The sequence below is a fragment of the Oncorhynchus tshawytscha genome, linkage group LG08, assembly GCF_018296145.1.
Source record: "Oncorhynchus tshawytscha isolate Ot180627B linkage group LG08, Otsh_v2.0, whole genome shotgun sequence".
NCBI classification, from domain to species: domain Eukaryota; kingdom Metazoa; phylum Chordata; class Actinopteri; order Salmoniformes; family Salmonidae; genus Oncorhynchus; species Oncorhynchus tshawytscha.
The window spans coordinates 32,916,544-32,937,801 of NC_056436.1; the positions used below are offsets into that span (position 1 = coordinate 32,916,544).

The 21,258-nt window shown below is 45.0% G+C and overlaps 1 protein-coding gene across 5 annotated transcripts in view; it reads left to right on the forward strand.

The window, feature by feature from the left end:
• runx3 (RUNX family transcription factor 3) overlaps positions 1-20,797 on the forward strand; it is a 76,942-nt gene extending 56,145 nt beyond the window's left edge. For 4 of the 5 annotated variants that reach the window (XM_024429944.2, XM_024429943.2, XM_024429946.2 and 1 more), the window contains 3 exons: positions 2,272-2,436; positions 12,283-12,354; positions 19,509-20,797. In XM_024429944.2, the coding sequence (XP_024285712.1) occupies positions 2,272-2,436; positions 12,283-12,354; positions 19,509-20,017 (746 nt within the window). In that variant the 3' untranslated portion in view covers positions 20,018-20,797. The remainder of the gene's footprint in view (positions 1-2,271; positions 2,437-12,282; positions 12,355-19,508) is intronic. The other variant, XM_024429948.2, reaches the window with a different exon arrangement.
• Positions 20,798-21,258: the final 461 nt, after the last annotated feature.

Sequence of the window (21,258 nt, forward strand, 5' to 3'; positions counted from 1 at the left end):
TTTTTTTATTTCACCTTTATTTAACCAGGGAGGCCAGTTGAGAACACCTTTATTTAACCAGGGAGGCCAGTTGAGAACACCTTTATTTAACCAGGGAGGCCAGTTGAGAACACCTTTATTTAACCAGGTAGGCCAGTTGAGAACACCTTTATTTAACCAGGTAGGCAAGTTGAGAACACCTTTATTTAACCAGGGAGGCCAGTTGAGAACACCTTTATTTAACCAGGTAGGCCAGTTGAGAACACCTTTATTTAACCAGGTAGGCCAGTTGAGAACACCTTTATTTAACCAGGTAGGCAAGTTGAGAACACCTTTATTTAACCAGGTAGGCCAGTTGAGAACACCTTTATTTAACCAGGGAGGCCAGTTGAGAACACCTTTATTTAACCAGGTAGGCCAGTTGAGAACACCTTTATTTAACCAGGGAAGCCAGTTGAGAACACCTTTATTTAACCAGGTAGGCCAGTTGAGAACACCTTTATTTAACCAGGTAGGCCAGTTGAGAACACCTTTATTTAACCAGGTAGGCCAGTTGAGAACACCTTTATTTAACCAGGTAGGCCAGTTGAGAACACCTTTATTTAACCAGGGAGGCCAGTTGAGAACACCTTTATTTAACCAGGGAGGCCAGTTGAGAACACCTTTATTTAACCAGGGAGGCCAGTTGAGAACACCTTTATTTAACCAGGGAGGCCAGTTGAGAACACCTTTATTTAACCAGGGAGGCCAGTTGAGAACACCTTTATTTAACCAGGTAGGCCAGTTGAGAACACCTTTATTTAACCAGGTAGGCCAGTTGAGAACACCTTTATTTAACCAGGTAGGCAAGTTGAGAACACCTTTATTTAACCAGGTAGGCCAGTTGAGAACACCTTTATTTAACCAGGGAGGCCAGTTGAGAACACCTTTATTTAACCAGGTAGGCCAGTTGAGAACACCTTTATTTAACCAGGGAGGCCAGTTGAGAACACCTTTATTTAACCAGGGAGGCCAGTTGAGAACACCTTTATTTAACCAGGTAGGCAAGTTGAGAACACCTTTATTTAACCAGGTAGGCCAGTTGAGAACACCTTTATTTAACCAGGTAGGCCAGTTGAGAACACCTTTATTTAACCAGGTAGGCCAGTTGAGAACACCTTTATTTAACCAGGTAGGCCAGTTGAGAACACCTTTATTTAACCAGGTAGGCCAGTTGAGAACACCTTTATTTAACCAGGTAGGCCAGTTGAGAACACCTTTATTTAACCAGGGAGGCCAGTTGAGAACAAGTTCTCATTTACAACTACGACCTGGCCAAGATAAAGCAAAGCTGCAGAGAGATTGCACTGGAATTAGCCTTTCAAGTATAACTTTTAAGAAAAACTATTCAAAGTGATTTGGGTTTGAGTGTAGTGATTTGTCTTTCCAAGTCTTGTTCAGATCAAATGTATTCGAGGTGCCAAATATGCTTTTTCTCGTACATTCCCACCTCTCTCGTCACACACACACACACATGCACATACGCGCAACCGTCCACACAGTGTGTTCCAGTCTGATGAGTAATATAGTCTAGGAGCAATTCCTGGGTGTTTCCCTCACTGAGTAACTGCTTGGTCAGACCTGAGTCGCTGTATGACGTATAGTCACCATTTCGACGAGCAGACCCAGTCTGGGGTTGTACATCTGAGTGCAGAATTTTCTCATGCCGTAAAGTTAAACAATTTCATACTATTATTATCATACTATAATTATATTATTGTGCTAGTACTATTGATATACACCGGAATATTAGTGCTATTCCTATATGAATGTTTATCTGATTTTAACGCACAGGCAATTGCAAGTTTAGCTCAACCACAAGTCCAGTGCCTGTCAACATTCTATGAGTACTGTTATATTTCTAAGAAAGCTTTCATATAATCTGACTGAATCAGATTAGTTGGTGGAGGACAGTGGCCTTTATTCATGTATATAATTCTGTCACTGTTTTCACACTAATTATGTCTTAGAATAGAATGGGATGCCATTGCCAATATAACCATTCCACTTCTAAACAAACCCTCACAAAACCTAATAAGCTGTAAACTGCTGGTGCCCATGGACAGACCTGAGGAAATAAAACTCAAATATTACAGCAGACCTAACATTTGGATGTGTTATTGCTTTTACTATTTTTGACCATTTGGTACCGCTGGGAAAAAATAATAAAGAGCCATGATTTCCCGGCTGTGTAGGTGGTAACTTGGCTCTCCTCTCTCTCTCTTTTTCTCTCCCTCTCTCACTCTCTTTCAGGACACAGGGTGAAGATGGAGGATCCCCAGAAGATGCAGTTCTCTGATAGGCTGACAGAGATTGAGCGCTACCAGCGGGCCAGCCTGAGGATGGGGCCTGGTAACCCCCAGCCCCGGCCCATGTCCCAGAGCCACCTGGGGCCCTCTACCCAGTCCCAGATACAAGGTAGGGCCGCTGACCAGACAGGAACAACTATCACACTGACTCACTCACACCGTCTGTCCCAAGTCAGTGTTGCTCACTCATCACAAAACACTCCACCTTCTGCTACAGCACTGTATATAGGGGTTAGCGGTACAAATGCTTCTCCCTGCCGACAGTGAGAGCTGACTTTGCTATCAGTTTCAAGTTTTATTAGTCGTATGTACAGGATACACATGGTATACACTACAAGTAAATGGTTACTTGCAGCTTCCTTCTGGACAATGAAACAACATTAAGAAATAATAAAAGATAAGAATAGGAACATAAAGTAAATGGCTCAGTAGAATAGAATAAACCTTTTGGAATACGTATAATACAGGAGTTTATGTGTGTGTGAGTGCTTGCTAAGGTGTAGAGAGTCAGGGGTCAGTCCAGGTGGTCCAGTTGGTCAGTCCAGTTCAAGCGTTCAGCAGTCTGATGGCTTGTAGATAGAAACGGTCTCTGAGCCTGTATCAGACCTCATGCTCCAATATCATCTGCCCTGACGGTAAGGGAGTGAACAGCTCATGGCTGTGGTCTTATGAGCCGAGTTACCCTGTATGGTCTGACTGTGACACATAATGAACTGACGGTGTTGTTCTCACTTTATGGGCTGAGTTAGCCTGTATGTGGCAGGCTGAAGCCCCAGGTTGAGTACAACCCTCCCTACTGATATGAGAGCCCAGACCCGGGGGAGGGTCCAGTACATTTACTGGCAGGGGCCGCTCACTCATGCCAGCTCTGTCCCCGGATGCCCTGCATCGGTCACAGGGTCCAGTCTGGGGCCAGGTGGCAACCTGATCACTGCCAAACAGCCTGGCCAAGGCACTGGGGCTGGAGCTGGTTCACCACACCACTCTACAGCCTCAGGAATCTCACAGCCGCCCGCTTCCTCCGCAATCACGTCAGTCTCAGACTGACTGGCACAACAGGGCAGATCTGCAATGGAGACAGGGGGAAGGAGGTGTGTGTGTCTTAGGGGAGAGGGGGTACGTGGGTGGAAGTTCGCTCTCAGACATATAGTACCAGTCAAAAGTTTGGACACACCTGCTCATTTAAGGGTTTCTTTATTTGTACTATTTTCTACATTGTAGAATAATAGTGAAGACATCAAAACTTTGAATTAACACATATGGAATCAGGTAGTAACCAAAAAAATTTAAACAAATTAAAATATATTTGATATTTTAGATTCTTCTTCTTTTAGATTATTTTCCATTTGCCTTGATGATGGCTTTGCACACTCTTGGCATGCTTTAAACCAGCTTCACCTGGAATGCTTTTCCAACAGTCTTGAAGGTTCCCACATATACTGAGCACTTGTTGGCTGTTTTTCCTTCACTCTATGGTCCAACTCATCCCAAACCATCTTAAATCGGGTTGAGGTCGGGTGATTGTGGAGGCCAGGTCATCTGATTTAGCATTCCATCACTCTCCTTGGTCAAATAGCCCTTACATAGCCAGCAGGTGTGTTATGGGTCATTGTCCTGTTGAAAAACAAATGATAGTCCCACTAAGCGCAAACCAGATGGGATGGCGTATCGCTGCAGAATGCTGTGGTAGCCATGCTGGTTAAGTGTGCATTGAATTCTAAATAAATCACTGACAGTGTCACCAGCAAAGCACCCCCACACTATCACACCTCCTCCTCCATGCTTCATGGTGGGAACCACACATGCGGAGATCATCCGTTCACCTACTTTGCGTCTCACCAAGACATGGCGATTGGAACCAAAAATCTCACATTTTGACTCATCAGACCAAAGGACAGATTTCCACCAGCCTAATCTCCATTGCTTGTGTTTCTTGGCCCAAGAAAGTATATTCTTATTGGTGTCCTTTAGTAGTGGTTTCTTTGCGGCAATTTGACCATTAAGGCTTGATTCACACAGTCTCCTCTGAACAGTTGATGTTGAGATGTGTCTGATACTTGAACTCTGTGAAGCATTTATTTGGGCTGCAATCTGAGGTGCAGTTAACTCTAATGAATTTATTATCCTCTGCAGCAGAGGTAACTCTGGGTCTTCCTTTCCTGTGGTGGTCCTCATAAGAGACAGTTTCATGATAGCGCTTAATGGTTTTTGCGACTGCACTTGAGGAAACTTTCAACGTTCTTGAAATGTTCCATATTGAATGACCTTCATGTCTTAAAGTAATGATGGACTGTCATTTCTCTTTGCTTTTTTTAGCTGTTCTTGCCATAAATAGGGCTATCTTCTGTATACCACCCCTACATTGTCACAACACAACTGATTGGCCCAAACACATTGAGGAAATAATTCCTCAAATTAACTTTAAACAAGGCACACCTGTTAATTGAAATGGATTCCAGGTGACTACCTCATGAAGCTGGTTGAGAGAATGCCAAGAGTGTGCAAAGCTGTCATCAAGGCAAAGGGTGGCTACTTTGAAGAATCTCAAATATAAAATATATTTTGATTTGTTTATCACTTTTTTGGTTACTACATGATTCCATATGTGTTATTAAATAGTTGATGTTTTCACTGTTATTCTACAATGTAGAAAATAGTAAAAATAAAGAACCCCTGGAATGAGTAGGTGTGTACAAACTTTTGACTGGTACTGTGTGTCAGAGCTTCTTAACGTGATGGCATGTCTGGATGTGTGCAGACAAAACACGAACAGACACACAGACACAAACACACACGAGGCACACACACATACACGATGTCCTCTCCCACCCACTCCCTAGTTCTCATGCAGGGGGTTAAGGCTGACAGACAGAGTAAGGCTACTTCCCAGTTAATGAGTCTCTATCAGTGTGTTTAGGAGTGTTTTGCTATCTGTGGGTGGAAGTGTATCTCTCATGGGGTTTAGCCTTGTGCTCCTGACTCACCACTGTGGACCTACCTATCGTACAACTCAGCTTACACAACTGTGGTTATCAGCACCAGCTTGGACTTAGTTTAACTGATGTTGTTGTTCCTCTATAAGTGCCATGTAATGTACTGAACATGGCCAAGGAAAATCATCTGCTAGTGTTGTGGACCAGTAGGACCAGGATTAGTTGGCATTTAGACAGAGATACAATATATATTTCATGATATTAAGTTTGGGTTCTGTACTTTACTGCGTGTTGTCTGCCAATGGAAGGGCCATGGCAGGTAAGCTTATCCAGAGGGACTTATCCATAAGGGATTTCTTAATATCTCCAAACTGTCTAGCAGGAGAGGTGTACAGACAATGCTGGGATGGCATGTGAAGAAAGGCTCTGTACTTGTCTGCATAGCTGCAGGAGGATTAGGGCATGAATTACCTCTTCATAGGCCTGTCAGATCTCAAAGACCTGCACCAGTAGAACACACACACACACACACACACACACACACACACACACACACACACACACACACACACACACACACACACACACACAGGGCACACTCACAAACACGTGGGGCGTATATATATGCACAACCCCCCACACACAAACACACATGCACACACACCTCCAACATAGACACAACACATTAATGAGCCGCCAGGGATGAGAGGTATAGAGCTCCAAACTGATTCCACACAACACCTGCAGGTGCTAGGGGCCCTCTCTGAAGAGTGTGTGTCTGTCTGTCTCTGTGTGTGTGTGTGCGTGCGTGGAGGACTGTAAAACCACACACCTTAATCTCTGATATTACCATCACGACTTTGTAGCTCAGGGCTAGTGCATAATAATTCAATAACTATGAAGATACATTCGCCCTCCTCTCAGCTATCCAGTGACATATAAACCTGGGCATCTCCATGCCAGCTTAGACAACACACAACTACAAACCCAGCTCAAACTAAAATAGTACCTTTTGTAATAAATATATTTGGAAACAGGGATGTATTTACATATAAACACGACACACGCCTCTGCTTTTGGCAGCCGTCGCAGGCAGAGTTGTATTTTGCGGAGGATCACAGGGTAATAGATGAGTGAGCCGTCAACACTTTATAATTAAATTGATTCCCACCTTGCTGTTGCAAAAAAAAATGTTTTCCATTATCCACACATAAACCTGGACTTTCCAGCTGACGACAACGTGAGAAAATACAATATCATCATCCTAATGAAGCCCTTTGCTTCATATTGTTGTCTGAGCCATGAAACAGAGACAGAGTTTTGTTGTCAACACAACGCTTTTGAGACGTCTGCTAAACGCTGCGCGGGATTCTCAGACGTATACACACACACACACAGTATGTGGTAACAAACACGCACACACACAGTATGTTCTAACAAACACACACCACACACACAGTTACGTGCCAATGTTGCAAGCTCTGCTAGCGCTCTAGACAGCCAGGATAATTAAGAGCTCATTACAGCGCATGCAGTGACAGGATTCAAGCCCTGGCAGACACTGCGCTTGCTCGGCTAGCCGCTTGTTTTTGTTCAGCCGTGACCACAGGTGAGGCTGCCGTGAGGAATGATCCTACGGGAGGGCGTGTGGGGAGCTGTGTGTGTGGCTCTGCCAGGGCAGTCAAGCAAATCTCACACTCAGACAATCGACTACAAAATTGTTATTCTGGTTTACTAAATGTCAGGTGTGTGGTGTGTGTATGTGTGTTTTAATGATTTTTAGAGAATGCAATCTCCTTAACACACCCTGTGTATAAAGTCTACAGCTCATACCAGTCTTACCATCCAGACAAAGATGTTAAGATTAAATGGAAAAAATATTTGATCTCAACGGGACACTACAGAAATAATCCTGATTTCAGTTTTCCTCTTTCCCTTTTCAAAAGGAGACTAAACTAAACAAGATCGCCAGAACAAAGTTGCTCTTTTAACTTAAATGTGTTTTAAGAAAAAAAGACAGCAGCAATTGAATCATCCAAAAGAAAGTATTTTCCCTTTTGAGGTAGTATCATTTAACATGCTATTTGTTCCAACACCTGTGTTTTTCTGACTGGAGATGAATATCAGATACTAGCATACCTTTCGGCCATCTAGTCAAGTGCTCCACTGCTTTGATGAGGGCCCAATAAACTTGTGGTGTGTGTGTGTGTTGGCTGTGAGTGATAAAACACACTCTAGTTGTATTAATTATATAATACTGTTCACAAGGTCGAATGCTAAGCCGTGGCACCTGTATGGTATAGGTTACAAAATAGCAGGGGTCAAAATAAAACAATTTACTGATGGTTACCGTAGATACTCCACCAATAAACCAAAAATCTTCCAATGGCATACATCTGCAGCAGTTCTGCTGTGGTGAAAGGTCAAACAGGTGAATCTATCCCGGATTCTCTCTGGTTGTGAAAGTCCTGCTAGCTAGAGGGAGGTTCTACCCCTCCTCTCCTGTCCACAGTGACCACACTGTTTACTCCACATAAACAAGCCGGCTGGCCCCCCAAGCGAATGCCTGCTCCAGTCTACCACTAACAGCCCTGATCAGACCCAGAGCCCCTAACCGCTAGTCCAGGGTCAGATATTATTTAATCCTCCTAATGGTAAATGTTAGGATGTGGAGTTGGGTAATCTGATCCTGGATCTGTGTCTACCTCAAACCTCAAAACCACTCTAACACCCAGCAGGACATTATCAACCAATTATAACCAACAAAGAGTCACTGTAAGACACAAGTATGCCAGTCCCTGGAACATGCAGCCGGGCACATAACACATGCTTATAGAGGGAAAGGTCAAAGCATCGTGCCTCCATGTCTCTGTTTAGTACCAGATGTGCTTACTAGGTTATTGTGTTGGTTTGTGGGTCATTGACTGTCTGTCAGGACAAGACCAGAGAGAGGTGGCCATGCTGTGAGCCTGGTGGAGATGCTGTTGGCTCCAAGCTCCATTTGGGCAGCAATGCATGCTGGTCCGTGCCAAACCCATACAGGAAAGGAGCTCTCAGGCCAAATGCAACCAAAACTAGCGGGAATCCAGACCAGCGACGAGAGATTCTGTTTTACTTCTTTCGCGCTGTATTTACATAATATATCAATGGTCGCCATGGGGTTTATTTGTTATGGTGCCTAAGAGCTGCACTTGTGGTTACTCTGTTTTTGTGACCTTAGTTAGATCTGAATTATTCAAACTGAAAATGTTTTTGTTCTCCAATTTAAAAAAAACTCTTTTGAAGCCATCTCTAAACAGTAAGCTGGAAAAAGAGAAAAGAGAGCTTTTTTCCCCAGACTCAACTGTTTGTGTTAGTTATAATTTAACATCAGAGCCGGGTCGAGCTTTACATTTCAGCAATTACAGAAACTACATGTGCGCAATGAACAGTCTCTATTGAGTCTGAGGCGAGGGGAAAGGGAGGCAGGGCAGGGGGCTCTCAAATAGAACATAGGATTTTTCAGTCGATGTGTTTGTTTTTACTCATGTTTAAGTGAGGGCTCAAAAGACATATCAAATGTCCCACATAGCTGAGCCAAGGCCATGTTCCTCCCCTCTCACTCGCTCTCTAACACGCTCTCTCCCTCTCCCTTCCTCGCTGGCGTCTCTCTCGCTTTCTCTCTCTCTCTCTTTCTCTCTTTCTCTCTCTCTCTTTCTTTCTCTCTTTCTCTATCTCTCTGTGGTGACGCCTAGGGCCTAAGCGAAACAGGAAGCCAGCACAAGGCCCAGCATTCACTGTGTCTCAATGACACGCTTCATTACGACAGGCGCATTACATGTCTCTGAGGCGCTGCCGAATCCGGAGTCATGAGGACAGACGCCATTTTGTCCCTTTCATCTCCAAATGCACTTCAAAAAGCAGAGCATGTGTTTATTTGTGTCTTCCCAGCCATCACTGATGCCACCCCAAAAACGTTCATATTTGTGACGCGGCCGTCGTCTTCTACCCCTAATGCACCTACCCCCTTCCCCCAATCTCTATCCCCACCCAGGGGGCTGAGACTCATATTAACAGGGGTAATCTGTGCCGCTGGTATTGACGTTGTCCACCAGCCAATCAAAATATTTGAAGGAAATGTTTATTTTCTTGAGCGGATCGCACCAGCTGCTTCGAAACCTTTCTGAATAACCCCATTTATGTGTAAGAATTTCCCATTGTGGGGCGAAGCGCGGGACCTCTCAGAGGCTAAGTGCTGATCCGGGCCTTTGGAGAGGAAGTAGAGTAGCTCCGGGGGTGAGAGAGCTTTTACACACCCCAACCCCAGCCAGCCTGGGCCCAGTGTGGGCATAGGTGAACATCCCCCTCCACCTCCTCCCCCTGTTCCTGGCCCCTCTCAAGGTCAGGATCACAACTGCTAATATAGCGGTTAGGATGTTGTTCCTCAGCTCATACTATAGTGTAGTGTTACTGTAGCCCGGCTAGGGACAGGGACATGACCAGGAACTCTCCAGGCCTTAGTTACTGTATGTTCATGTCAAATCTGCAATATAAATATACTGAACAAAAATATAAACGCAACAGCCAACAATTTCAACGATTTTACAGAGTTACAGTTACAGTTCATATGAGGAAATCAGTCAATTGGAATAAATTCATTAGGTCCTAATGTATGGATTTCACATGACTGGGAATACAGATATGCATCTGTTGGTCACAGATACAGTACCTTTAGAAAAAGGTTTGGGCGTGGATCAGAAAACCAGTCAGTATGTGGTGTGACCTCCATTTGTTTAATGCAGCGCAACACATCTCCTTCGCATAGAGTTGATCAGGCTGTTGATTGTGGCCTGTGGAATGTTGTCCCACTCCTCTTCAATGGCTGTGTAAAGTTGCTGAATATTGACGGGAACTGTAACACGCTGTTGTACACATCGACCCAGAGCATCCCACACATGCTCAATGGGTGACATGTCTGGTGAGTATGCAGGCCATGGAAGAGCTGGGACATTTTCAGCTCACAGGAATTGTGTAAATATCCTTGCGACATAAGGTCGTGCATTATCATGCTGAAACATGAAGTGATAGCAGCAGATGAATAGCGAGACAATGGGCCTCAGGATCTGATCACAGTATCTCTGTGCATTCAAATTGCCATCGATAAAATGCAATTGTGTTCGTTGTCCATAGCTTATGCCTGCCTATACCATAACACCACTGCCACCATAGGGCACTCTGTTTACAACGTTGACATCCCCAAACCGGTCGCCCACATGACGCCATACACGTGTTCTGGTTGGATGTACTGCCAAATTCTCTAAAATGACGTTGGAGGCAGCTTATGGTAGAGAATTTAACATTCAGTTCTCTGGCAACAGCTCTGGAGGACATTCCTGCAGTCAGCATGACAATTGCACGCTCTCTCAAAACTTGAGACATCTGTGGCATTGTGTTGTGTGGAAAAAACTGCACATTTTAGAGTTGCAGTATACTGAACAAAAATACAAACGCAACATATAAAGTGTTGGTCCCATGTTTCATGAGCTGAAATAAAATATCCCAGAAATTGTCCATACCCACAAAAATCTTATTTCTCTTACATTTTGTGCACAAATTTGTTTACATCCCTGTTAGTGAGCATTTCTCTTTTGCCAAGATAATCCATCCCCCTGACAGGTGTGGCATATCAAGTAGCTGATTAAACAGCATGATCCTTACACAGGTGCACCTTGTGCTGGATACAATAAAAGGCCACTTTAAAATGTGCAGTTTTGTCACACAACGTCACAGACGTCTCAAGCTTTGAGGGAGTGGCAATTGGCATGCTGACTGCAGGAATGTCCACCAGAGATGTTGCCAGAGAATTATATGTCCATTTCTCTACCATAAGCCGCCTCCAACGTTGTTGGCAGTACGTCCAACCGGCCTCACAACTGCAGACCACGTGTCACCATGCCAGCCCCAGGACTTCCACATCAGGCTTCTTCACTTGCGGGATCGTCTGAGACCAGCCACTCGGACAGCTGATGAAACTGACAAGTATTTTTTGTCTGTAATTCTGATTGGCTGAGCCTGGCTCCCCAGTGGGTGTGCCTGGCTCCCAAGTGGGTGGGCCTGCCCAGTCATGTGAAATCAATAGATTAGGACCTAATTTATTCATTTCAATTGACTGATTTCCTTATTTGAACTGTAACTCAGTAAAATCGGTGAAATTGTTGCATGTTGCATTTATATTTTTGTTCATAACAGGAGATACAGTATATGACTGCCAACGTCTAACCGTTTCACTGCTATCAGTATGTCTGAATCTGTATATGAACTAGTGGTTTTTTGAGAATGTGTGGCCATGTGTGTGCATGTGTGAGCGTGTACAAGTAAAAGCATGTGTGTTTGAGGTCCACGGTTCATTCGTGCAGTTTGGCTTGTAACAATTGCCCTATCTCTGTCCGAGAGCAAACTAACACTCTTTGCATGTCAAATTGTCAGCTTCCTGCGGTGTGGCCATTGAGTGTGAACCAGGGTCTCACGCGCTCATGCGCTTGTAAGGATTCTTCTCTCCCTGACAGGCTGACTGGACAGGCCAACAAAGGCCTCACACCTCTTCCTCCCAGACCCCTGAGAAACCAAAATATCTCTGTTAGCTCCATCAGCCCCTCAGCCCTGTTTTCCCAAGCCCTCTCTCTAGTCTCACTCCAGTGAGAGCTCCCCTTCTGCCCTCCTCTCTGCTCAGTCAGCACAGGCAAGCCTGTCACAGGTAGACAGCCAAACCACCACACTCAGATAGCTTTGACATGCTGCTGGCTTTTTTTAGGGCATTGAAGAGATCTGCACTCCCCTCACTCGAACACAGTACATGCACAGAACCTACAGAATCATAACCGGAAACAATTCTCTCTAATCCTCCTGCGCTTCTACTGTGCATCAGAATTAGAAACACTCATGTAATGAGGTCGTTGTCATACCCGCCCAGACTACAGTAGTGTCAGGCTAGTGTCATGTCTAAATTCTCCTTCATTAACATATACTATCTATGTCCATTGCAGCCCTGTGGTCTGACCAGATTGACCCACCAACTCTGAAGACATGCAAGGTGGAGGACGACCTCAGATGGTCAAGTAAGAGAGATATTATATCTACTCTACCTGGGGCCCCTATCCCAAACTGCTCTACGTCGCCTTACTTCTCACTTGTGCTTTCTCTCTATTGTTGTCGCTCGTTTTTTTGTTTTGTTCTCTTTCTTTCGGCCTCTCTCATTCACACACCCTCGCACAGCGGTAGGAAGTGAACAAGTATCCTGCTCTGCTTATATGACCCCGGTTTTAGGTGCATTTCAGTGCAAGTCATATCTCTGTGCAGGCCTATATGGGAAAGAGGTTTGCTTGTGTTGTTTGTTTGTTTCTGAGGCTTAATCATAACATGCAAGGCCCAATCACTGAGCAGTACGAGAGGCGTGGTGAGCAATAAGAGATGGCCATAATTACTAGTCTGAGAAAACAGGCATGAAATGTACAGAGAGGGGATGATTGAGGAGGCTTGGACTACATACACAACATTACCCTAGCCAATTCACAATATCCAACATCTTCAGGAGTAGCTGAGAACAACAATTAAGACACTCTGCTTCATATCAATAGTCAGTCAATCATCTCTTTGACAAGGTGGAATTAATATAGAGATAATGGAAGAGCTGGGACGAAGGATATGCAATGGGCGTTCCACTCGTTGTGACATTTTGGGGAATGCGTTTTGGTTTGCCTTCAGAGCTCTGGATCCCAGAACATTCCAAAACACCCCCTTCCTCCCTCCCTCCCTGGTGTTTTGGCACTCTTCTTCTCCTGCCCCACAGCCACCCACCCTTTCTCTTCCCAGAAACAACCGAAGCACACTGCACCAGACCTGCTGAGTCATCTGCTTACACACCATTCAATGTTACTCCTTGATGATCCTCATACTAAGCCTCTTCTGTATGACTCATCAATTAGGCTTGTTGGAAAATCATGGTTTTCAAAAGGTTTGATAAGAGAAAGCCCCTGTTGTAAAACAGACTTTAGATGTGACTGTCAGTGATTTCCAAACACAATGCAGCAGTTTCATAATTTTTCAATGACTAGAAGATGGAATGTACGCAGAGATGGAATGTATAGATTGACATATTTACTTTTGACACTACGCGAGCGAGACATTCCCTTGACAGATATTCACTTCAGAGCAAAATACTCACTAGGGTGTGAAAAGTGGAATTGGTGTTTGATGGGGACTAACGGTAGTGGGCAGAAGTCCTAATGTCTAATCATGAACTTCATATCCAATTCCAGAGAGACTGATTTTTTAACTATTACGATCAATAATAATATCGAAGAGTGCACATGCCACCTGGCCAGAACTCATTGGCCAGCAGCATACCACTCTGCATTCAACTGCTGGCTTGCTTCTGAAGCTATGCAGGTTTGGTCCTGGATGGGAGACCAGATGCTGCTGGAAGTGGTGTTGGAGGGTCAATAGGAGGCACCTTTTCCTCTGGTCTAAAAAAATGCCCCAGGGTGGTGATTGGGGACATTGCCCTGTGTAGGGTGCTGTCTTTCAGATGGGATGTTAAATGGGTGTCCTGACTCTCTGTGGTCACTAAAGATCCCATGGCGCTTATTGTAAGAGTAAGGGTGGTAACGCTGGTGTCCTGGCTAAATTCCCAATCTGTCCCTCATGGTCACCTAATCATCCCCAGCTTACAATTGGCTCATTCCTCTCCGCTGTAACTATTCCCCAGGTTCTTGCTATAAATGAGAATGTGTTCTCAGTCAATTTACCTGGTCAAATAATATAAGTCATAGTAGGAAACAACAGTTGATTTAGTTAACAAACTCATAAATCACATCTGGTTCATTGATGCATTAGGAACATCTTGGTGTTGTATCATCACAAACTCCCTAATGCCTCAATCGTGTTGCTAGTGATAGGTAGAGCCATGCAAAACCTGCTGGGCTCACATGCTACAGTGGCTGCAATGGAGAGGGCTTTGGGGTTGTTGACCGTGTTGTTCTAGTTCAGAAGAGCCACGGTAAGAGGTGAAGGCTATTTGCATCCGATGCGAAGCTCCAACCCCAAGGCCTGAGCGCTTAAACAAACATCTAAGGATCATTTGTGTTCATTTGTGTCTCCTATTCTTTGGCTTGTGGACCAACATTATTTCCCTGGCAATGTATTTCTTGGCCAAACTTTCGTAACATAACTTTTCATTCTCACAACTCATCAACAAAAAATCTAATCTACTCTTAAATCAGTGATGGTCTGGGAAGCATGGGACAGTCACTCCTCTCTGGCTGCGGTCTGAGGGAAGGAGATGAAAGGAGAAGAGATCTCTCTCTCCATCTCTCTCTCTCTGGGCCAGACTGGTCTGAGGTTTTCTCCCCCTTTCCCACCCCTCCACTTATTTGCCTGAGACACCATTCCCTGGACGCTGCTCGTCACAGTTTGCATTCAGCCTGAGTAAACATTTCACAGGTGAGGGCCTGGATTTGCATCCTCCCCCCACCACCACACCCCTCCACATACACACACCTCACTGGCGAACTCAGCTCGCCCTTATGTTAACAACCAAAATCAGTTTCTCACCTAAGCAAATGAGGCAAACCTCCCTCCATATCTGGGTTACACGCTTGACTGTGGACTAGTGGACCTCAGAGAGCAAGCGAGAGAGACAGAGAGAAAGAGATTTCCCCTGCTCCTGCGGTGTGGCAGAACTCAATATGGGAACGTGCACACAAGCAAGGGAGCGAGAGAGAGAGAGAGGAGAGTGAAGGAGAAAAAGGAGCGCGCTAGAACAATGTGTTCTCTATTAAAAAAAACTTGATTCCCAGCCGCCACCCCTTTTAGAGTGGGAACATCACAGACGGCAGGCCGCACCAACTAGCCCTCTGGGGTCCATCCCCTCTCCTGTCCCTGCAATTTAGTCAACACGTTTCAGCTGAGCCTAATGGAGATCATGTGTTGGGTGGGCCGCTGCTACCAGCTAGGCCGCATCAGGACCAAAGATCCAACACTCCTCCTCCCCTGTACCCACAGCCCCGCTGTTACCACAGCCCCAGAGCCCCGGAGCCGCAGAGCCTCAGCCTATAATTAGCTGGCAGAGAGATGAGGAGGGGGCTGTGTGTAGATCAGGGTAGCTAACAGAAGATTGCAAAACTGTGGTTCTGTGTGTGAGTAGAGAGTTGCTGATCTACCCGTCTCCTCTAGAGGGAGCAGCTGAGCTGCTGAGAGGTAAACAGTGGTGGTGACTGGCTGGCCCACCGCCAAGGTTGTGACGGGACACAACCCCATTAAGGTGTTGTGATAAGTGTCCAGTTGAGTTTCCCCTGACAAAATACAGGAGCCTCTCCCCGCCGCAATTTAGTCAACACGTTTCCACTGGCGACAATTAAATAGAGATCATGTGTGGGGTGGGCCAAAGCCGCCAGAGCCATCAAGTCCCCGTGCCACAGATACAGGCTCCACCCTGAAGCCTATATTTATCAGGGAGACAGAGATGGAGAGAGACAGAGAGGGAGAGAGAGAAAGGGAGCTTTTTGGGAGTCCGGTAGGAATTAGTGGGCCGACTCCACTTATACTGAATCAACAGCAGCTGAAGGTTTGGATTTTCTTTGCGTGAAATCAGATACGGGGCCCGACTCTGGTGCCTGGTAGACTCTGGAAAAAGAAACAACACCCCCAACCCTCCTCACTAACCCCCCTTCATCCGAAAAGGAAGAGATTTTCAACTGCAGAAAATAAATGTGTTCTTGAGAAAAGAAAGCAGGAGCCGTGGAAATTGCAAAGGAACATATTTTTTTGTTGCTGAAAATGGACCCAATTCTCCAGACGTAGGGGAAAGACATTTCAACAAGACTATGGCACGCAAGTTCAGCATCTTCCCCCCTCGGGGCTGTGGCACGCAAGCGCTTGCTGTTTCACAAATACAGCCTGTCTTTTCTCTGCCATCCAAATCCACATTTTATACTAGAGTCATGTGGGAACACTGAGCCCATCCAAACCAAATCCAGTGGAATCAGACAAACAAATGAGTAGGTTCAGCCGGGGGGGCAGGTGCAAGGAACCATGTCACACCAGTTGGTGTTGGCATTCACAATGTAGGTTGAGCACTCCCAAGCCACAGCAAAAGACAAGGAAGTCAATCAAATTCCAGAGCATACATGCATACCTGCATGCCCACCTTACCCAATAACTAACTATTCATCAGTACACATATGCCATTCTTTCCTATGTACTAGAAAATCACCCATGCTACAGGCCATATAAAGTTCTACTGACAAGATCAGCATCCAGCCATGTACATCCATCCATGTACATCTAGATTAAAACATACACCGATTCTACAATACATTAGGAACACCTTTTGCCCTCAGAACAGCCTCAATTCGTCGGGTCATGGACTCTACAAGGTGTTGAAAGCGTTCCACAGGGATGCTGGCCCATGTTGTCTCCAATGCTTCCCACAGTTGTATCAAGTTGGCTGGATGTCCTTTGGGTGGTGGACCATTCTTGATACACACGGGAAACTGTTGAGCGTAAAAAACCTAGCAGCATTGCAGTTCTCGACACACTTAAACGGGTGCTTAAATCTTAAAAGGCACTTAAATCTTTTGTCTTGCCCATTCACCCTCTGAATGGCACACATACACAATCCATGTCTCAATTGCCTCAAGACTTAAAAGTCCTTATTTAACATCTTCATCTACACTGATTGAAGTGGCTTTAACAAGTGACATCAATAAGGGATCATGGATTCACCTGGTCAGACTATGTCATGGAAATAGTAGGTGTTCTTAATGTTTTATACATCAATACACTGTGGGCGACAGCATATAGGGAAGGAACGGGATGATTTACATTGCAGTAGGATAGCAAGAGGGGGAGACTTACCAATGATGACACAGGTGAGCATGGGAAGGGTATTGGCAAAACCAAAATCCATAACAAAGTCTAAATGACAATGCCATAATAAGTCTCAGATATAGGCCTATGCTGCATATTTAATGTCATATAACATATATTTCTTATTCCAAAAACCATGGCTTCAGTTACAAGAAATCCGTGAGACGTGACCTAAGAGATGAGTGACAGTTGTCAGGTGTTCTATGGCTCCCGTTGGCCTACTTTCTCAGAGGTGATTGACTGCCGCACCCTGAGCAAACCTTCATTCCTGATTGCCTGCCAAAATGAAGTGAAACTGATCGAGTAGAGTTAAGGTTTAATGTCACATGCACGAGTACAGTGAAATGCCTTTCTTGCAAACTCAATGGAGTATTGAAAATAACCTAACGTAGAACAGAAACCACACAATAAATACAAATTGAAGAACAGGGGAAAGTAAGAAGCTATATACAGGATAAACAGTTTAGTAGCAGCGTAAACGAAGGTGTGTGTGTGTGTGTGTGTGTGTGTGTGTGTGTGTGTGTGTGTGTGTGTGTGTGTGTGTGTGTGTGTGTGTGTGTGTGTGTGTGTGTGTGTGTGTGTGTGTGTGTGTGTGTGTGTGTGTGTGTGTGTGTGTGTGTGTGTGTGTGTGTGTGTGTGCGCGCGAGTGTAGAGTCAGTATAAATGTGTGTGCATGTCATGTGCGTGTTGGAGTGTCAGTGTGCGTGAGTGGGTCGAGTCCTGAGAGTGTGCATAGAGACAGTCAAAACCCAACTAAAATACAAGGGTAGTCCGTTTAACATTAAACGTCAGTTTATTGGTTTACAGAAGCCTACATCACACGGAATGAAGAAGAAAAATCACCGTTGTAAATATTGGTAATTGTAAGTGGAGCCTTTATGGGTTCTCTACCTGACTGATCCAACAGGTAGGCTAGCTGAAGGCCTAGGTGCATACATTCAATGCATGGTGTGTGTATCTGTCCCTGTATGTACCTATCAAACCCAGATACTACAGTACAGTAGGTGGCAGCATGCTGTAGCCAAAACAGCCAGCTACCAGATCAATGGTAGAGAGAGACACACACACACACGAACGAACTGGCTGACCCTGTAAATAGTATGCTTACTTACTTTCTCGTGTTCTTATTTGTATTTCTTGTGTGTTTTTGTTCTCTTGTTATTTTTAGTATTACATTCTTATTGATTCGTGCATTGTTGGGGTCAGAGCTGGCAAGAAAGGGTAGCCTAGTGGCGGGGCGGCAGGGTAGCCTAGTGGTTAGAGCGGTGGACTAGCAACCGGAAGGTTGCAAGTTCAAAACCCCGAGCTGACAAGTTACAAATCTGTCGTTCTGCCCCTGAACAGGCAGTTAACCCACTGTTCCTAGGCCGTCATTGAAAATAAGAATTTGTTCTTAACTGACTTGCCTAGTTAAATAAAGGTAAAATAAATAAAATAAAAAGGCATTTCGCTGTACGTGACATTAAAACTTGAAACACACACATTTGGAAAGAACTGCCAAATCAGCCTAACCCTGCAGTCATGCATGTTTTTTGGGGGGGGCGGTATGGTGTTGTGTTTAAGGAAATATGCTGGTGACAGGAGCTGCCCCAAATCCCAGCGAGAAAAACTGCAGAGTCAAACCCTTGAGCAAGATCAGTTGAATAAATCAGGGAATGTTTGGCTGTGAAATTTAAGTCAAAACAGCTGGCTTTTGTGTGCTGTGTTACCTATGTGACTACACTTCAGGATAGTTTAGCACTGACAAGAATGTGACATTGAGACGGCTTGCATTACTTTTACAAAATACACAAATACATAGAAATCTCTCCCTCTCCCTCCCTCTGTTTGTCTGAATGGGATGGTTACCTCTTTAGTTTCCTGTTCTCTCTCATCAGTTTGATGTACGGTATGTAGAGTTACACAACAGCACACGCTGCACAACAAGCTGTCAGTGTTTACTCAAAGCACCACTCTGCTCTGACAATACCTCTTTTCATTCCTCCAAACAACAGAGAACGCTGTTCCTGTACATTACTCTAGTTCAGCTGGTAGGGTTCTGTAGGAGGGCTATGTTAAGGCTGAGAGGGAGGACACTCATAACTTCATCTGGTTCACAGCGCTGTGTGGTGATGTGCTGTCACAGCTTGATGTCTCAGTTTATTACTTGTAGCTAGTGTTTGCAGGGTTGTAGACTGGAGGCCCCACACTGTCAGTTGGGGATGTGGTACTTCACTACAGCTTCCTGTCAAAGGAAGGAACTCTGTCCCTATCTCACTTTGACTCTGAAACATTTCCATGAGTTTGATCTATGTGCGCCAGGAGTTTCTAAACCAAATCTGTCGTGTCTCTCTCCCTCGCTCAGGTCCCACTGCTGACCTCTTCCCCCAGAGGACCACCTTCCCTTCTCTGTCCCCGCTGACCGACCCCCGTTTCTCAGACCCACGTATGCACTACCCAGGGGCCTTCACCTACTCAGCCAACCCCTCCAGCACGGGCATCGGAGGCCTCAGTGTGACAGGCATGTCCGCCTCCTCCCGCTACCACACCTACCTGCCCCCGCCCTACCCTGGAAACCAGAACCAGGGCAGCCACTTCCAGTCCAACTCCTCCCCCTACCACCTGTACTATGGCACCGGGTCCGGCTCCTACCAGTTCTCCATGGTGGGCCCGGCCGGAACCGGGGGTGAGCGTTCCCCCACCCGCCTGCTGCCTTGCTCTGGGGTCTCAGCCTCTGGAGGGGGCAACAGCCTGATGAACCAGGGCCTGAACAACCAGAGCGAGGGGGTGGAGGCAGACGGCAGCCACAGCAACTCCCCCACGGCCATGAGCGGCTCTGGACGCATGGACGAGTCTGTCTGGAGGCCTTATTGACTGTCAGACAGCTAGAGGAAATGCAGGAGAGAGAAGAGAGAAAGAGCAAAAGTAAAGAAGATGAACGAACAAAAAAAGATGAATCCTCCCCCAAAAATAAAAATGCTGCATGTTTGTATTTTATTTCTCGCGCACTCGCTTCGTACCCTTTTCCTAGTTGACCAAAGACATTCACTGTCTGTCAGGATGCCATGGCCAGAGGTTGCCTTTATGCAAGCCATGGGTATATCCTGCACTGTGACAGGGACTACTCTCTGAGGCTCTGAAACCATACAAATCTCATGCTTTTCAATTGATGAGTAAGAAATGCAAAATAACTGTAAATAGATGTTATGGTGTTACAACAAAAAGCCATAGTAATATATCAGGATCTTTTGAAAAACAGTTACATGCATACCAAAGACTATGAAAGGCAAAACCTTCATAGCCATTCACTCTATGCAGCTGATGAACTGAAAAAATGCTAGTGCTATTGTGGTTAACTAGCCAACACGACCAAAACGATCCTTTTCCCTCAGATGACAGTACCTTTCTTGGCATTACAAGCTAAGCATCCAGACCAGTGACTGTACTGCCTCAACGGCCTTTCACTGTCAGGTGATAACAGAGGTCAAATATGATGTTTGCTTCACGAGTGTCTCAGAACCTGCCCTAGATGGCTTGTGGCTGTGTATTGCTAATGTAACATAACAGTTGATTCTGAAGCTTTTATTTGGTGTGAGGTTTGGAGATTCACCCTTCAGTCCATGAAACATCATTAAAAACAATACATGGTCTCAAAGTAATTCTGCATTGCTTGACAATTTAATGTACTATTTGTACTGATGTCTGAGTGAAGCTCCCCTGTAAAGTTGTTAATGTATTGATAATCTATGCAGTAGAATAGCTGATATTTTGAAGACTGTACAGGACATTAGCAGATTTTTTTTTTTTAAGCAGGAATTTTATGGATTCCTTTTGTTTTAGTTTGTTGGACTGTTTTCTTTATTTTTTACTTATGATATATACACTGAGTGTACAAAACATTAAGAACACCTGCTCTTTCCATGACATAGACTGACCAGGTGAATCCAGGTGAAAGCTATTATCCCTTATTTATGTCACTTGTTAAATCCACTTCAAATCAGTGTGGATGAAGGGGAGGAGAAGGATTTTTAGGCCTTGAGACAATTGAGACATGGATTGTGTATGTGTGCCATTCAGAGGGTGAATTGGCAAGACGAAATATGAAAGTGCCTTTG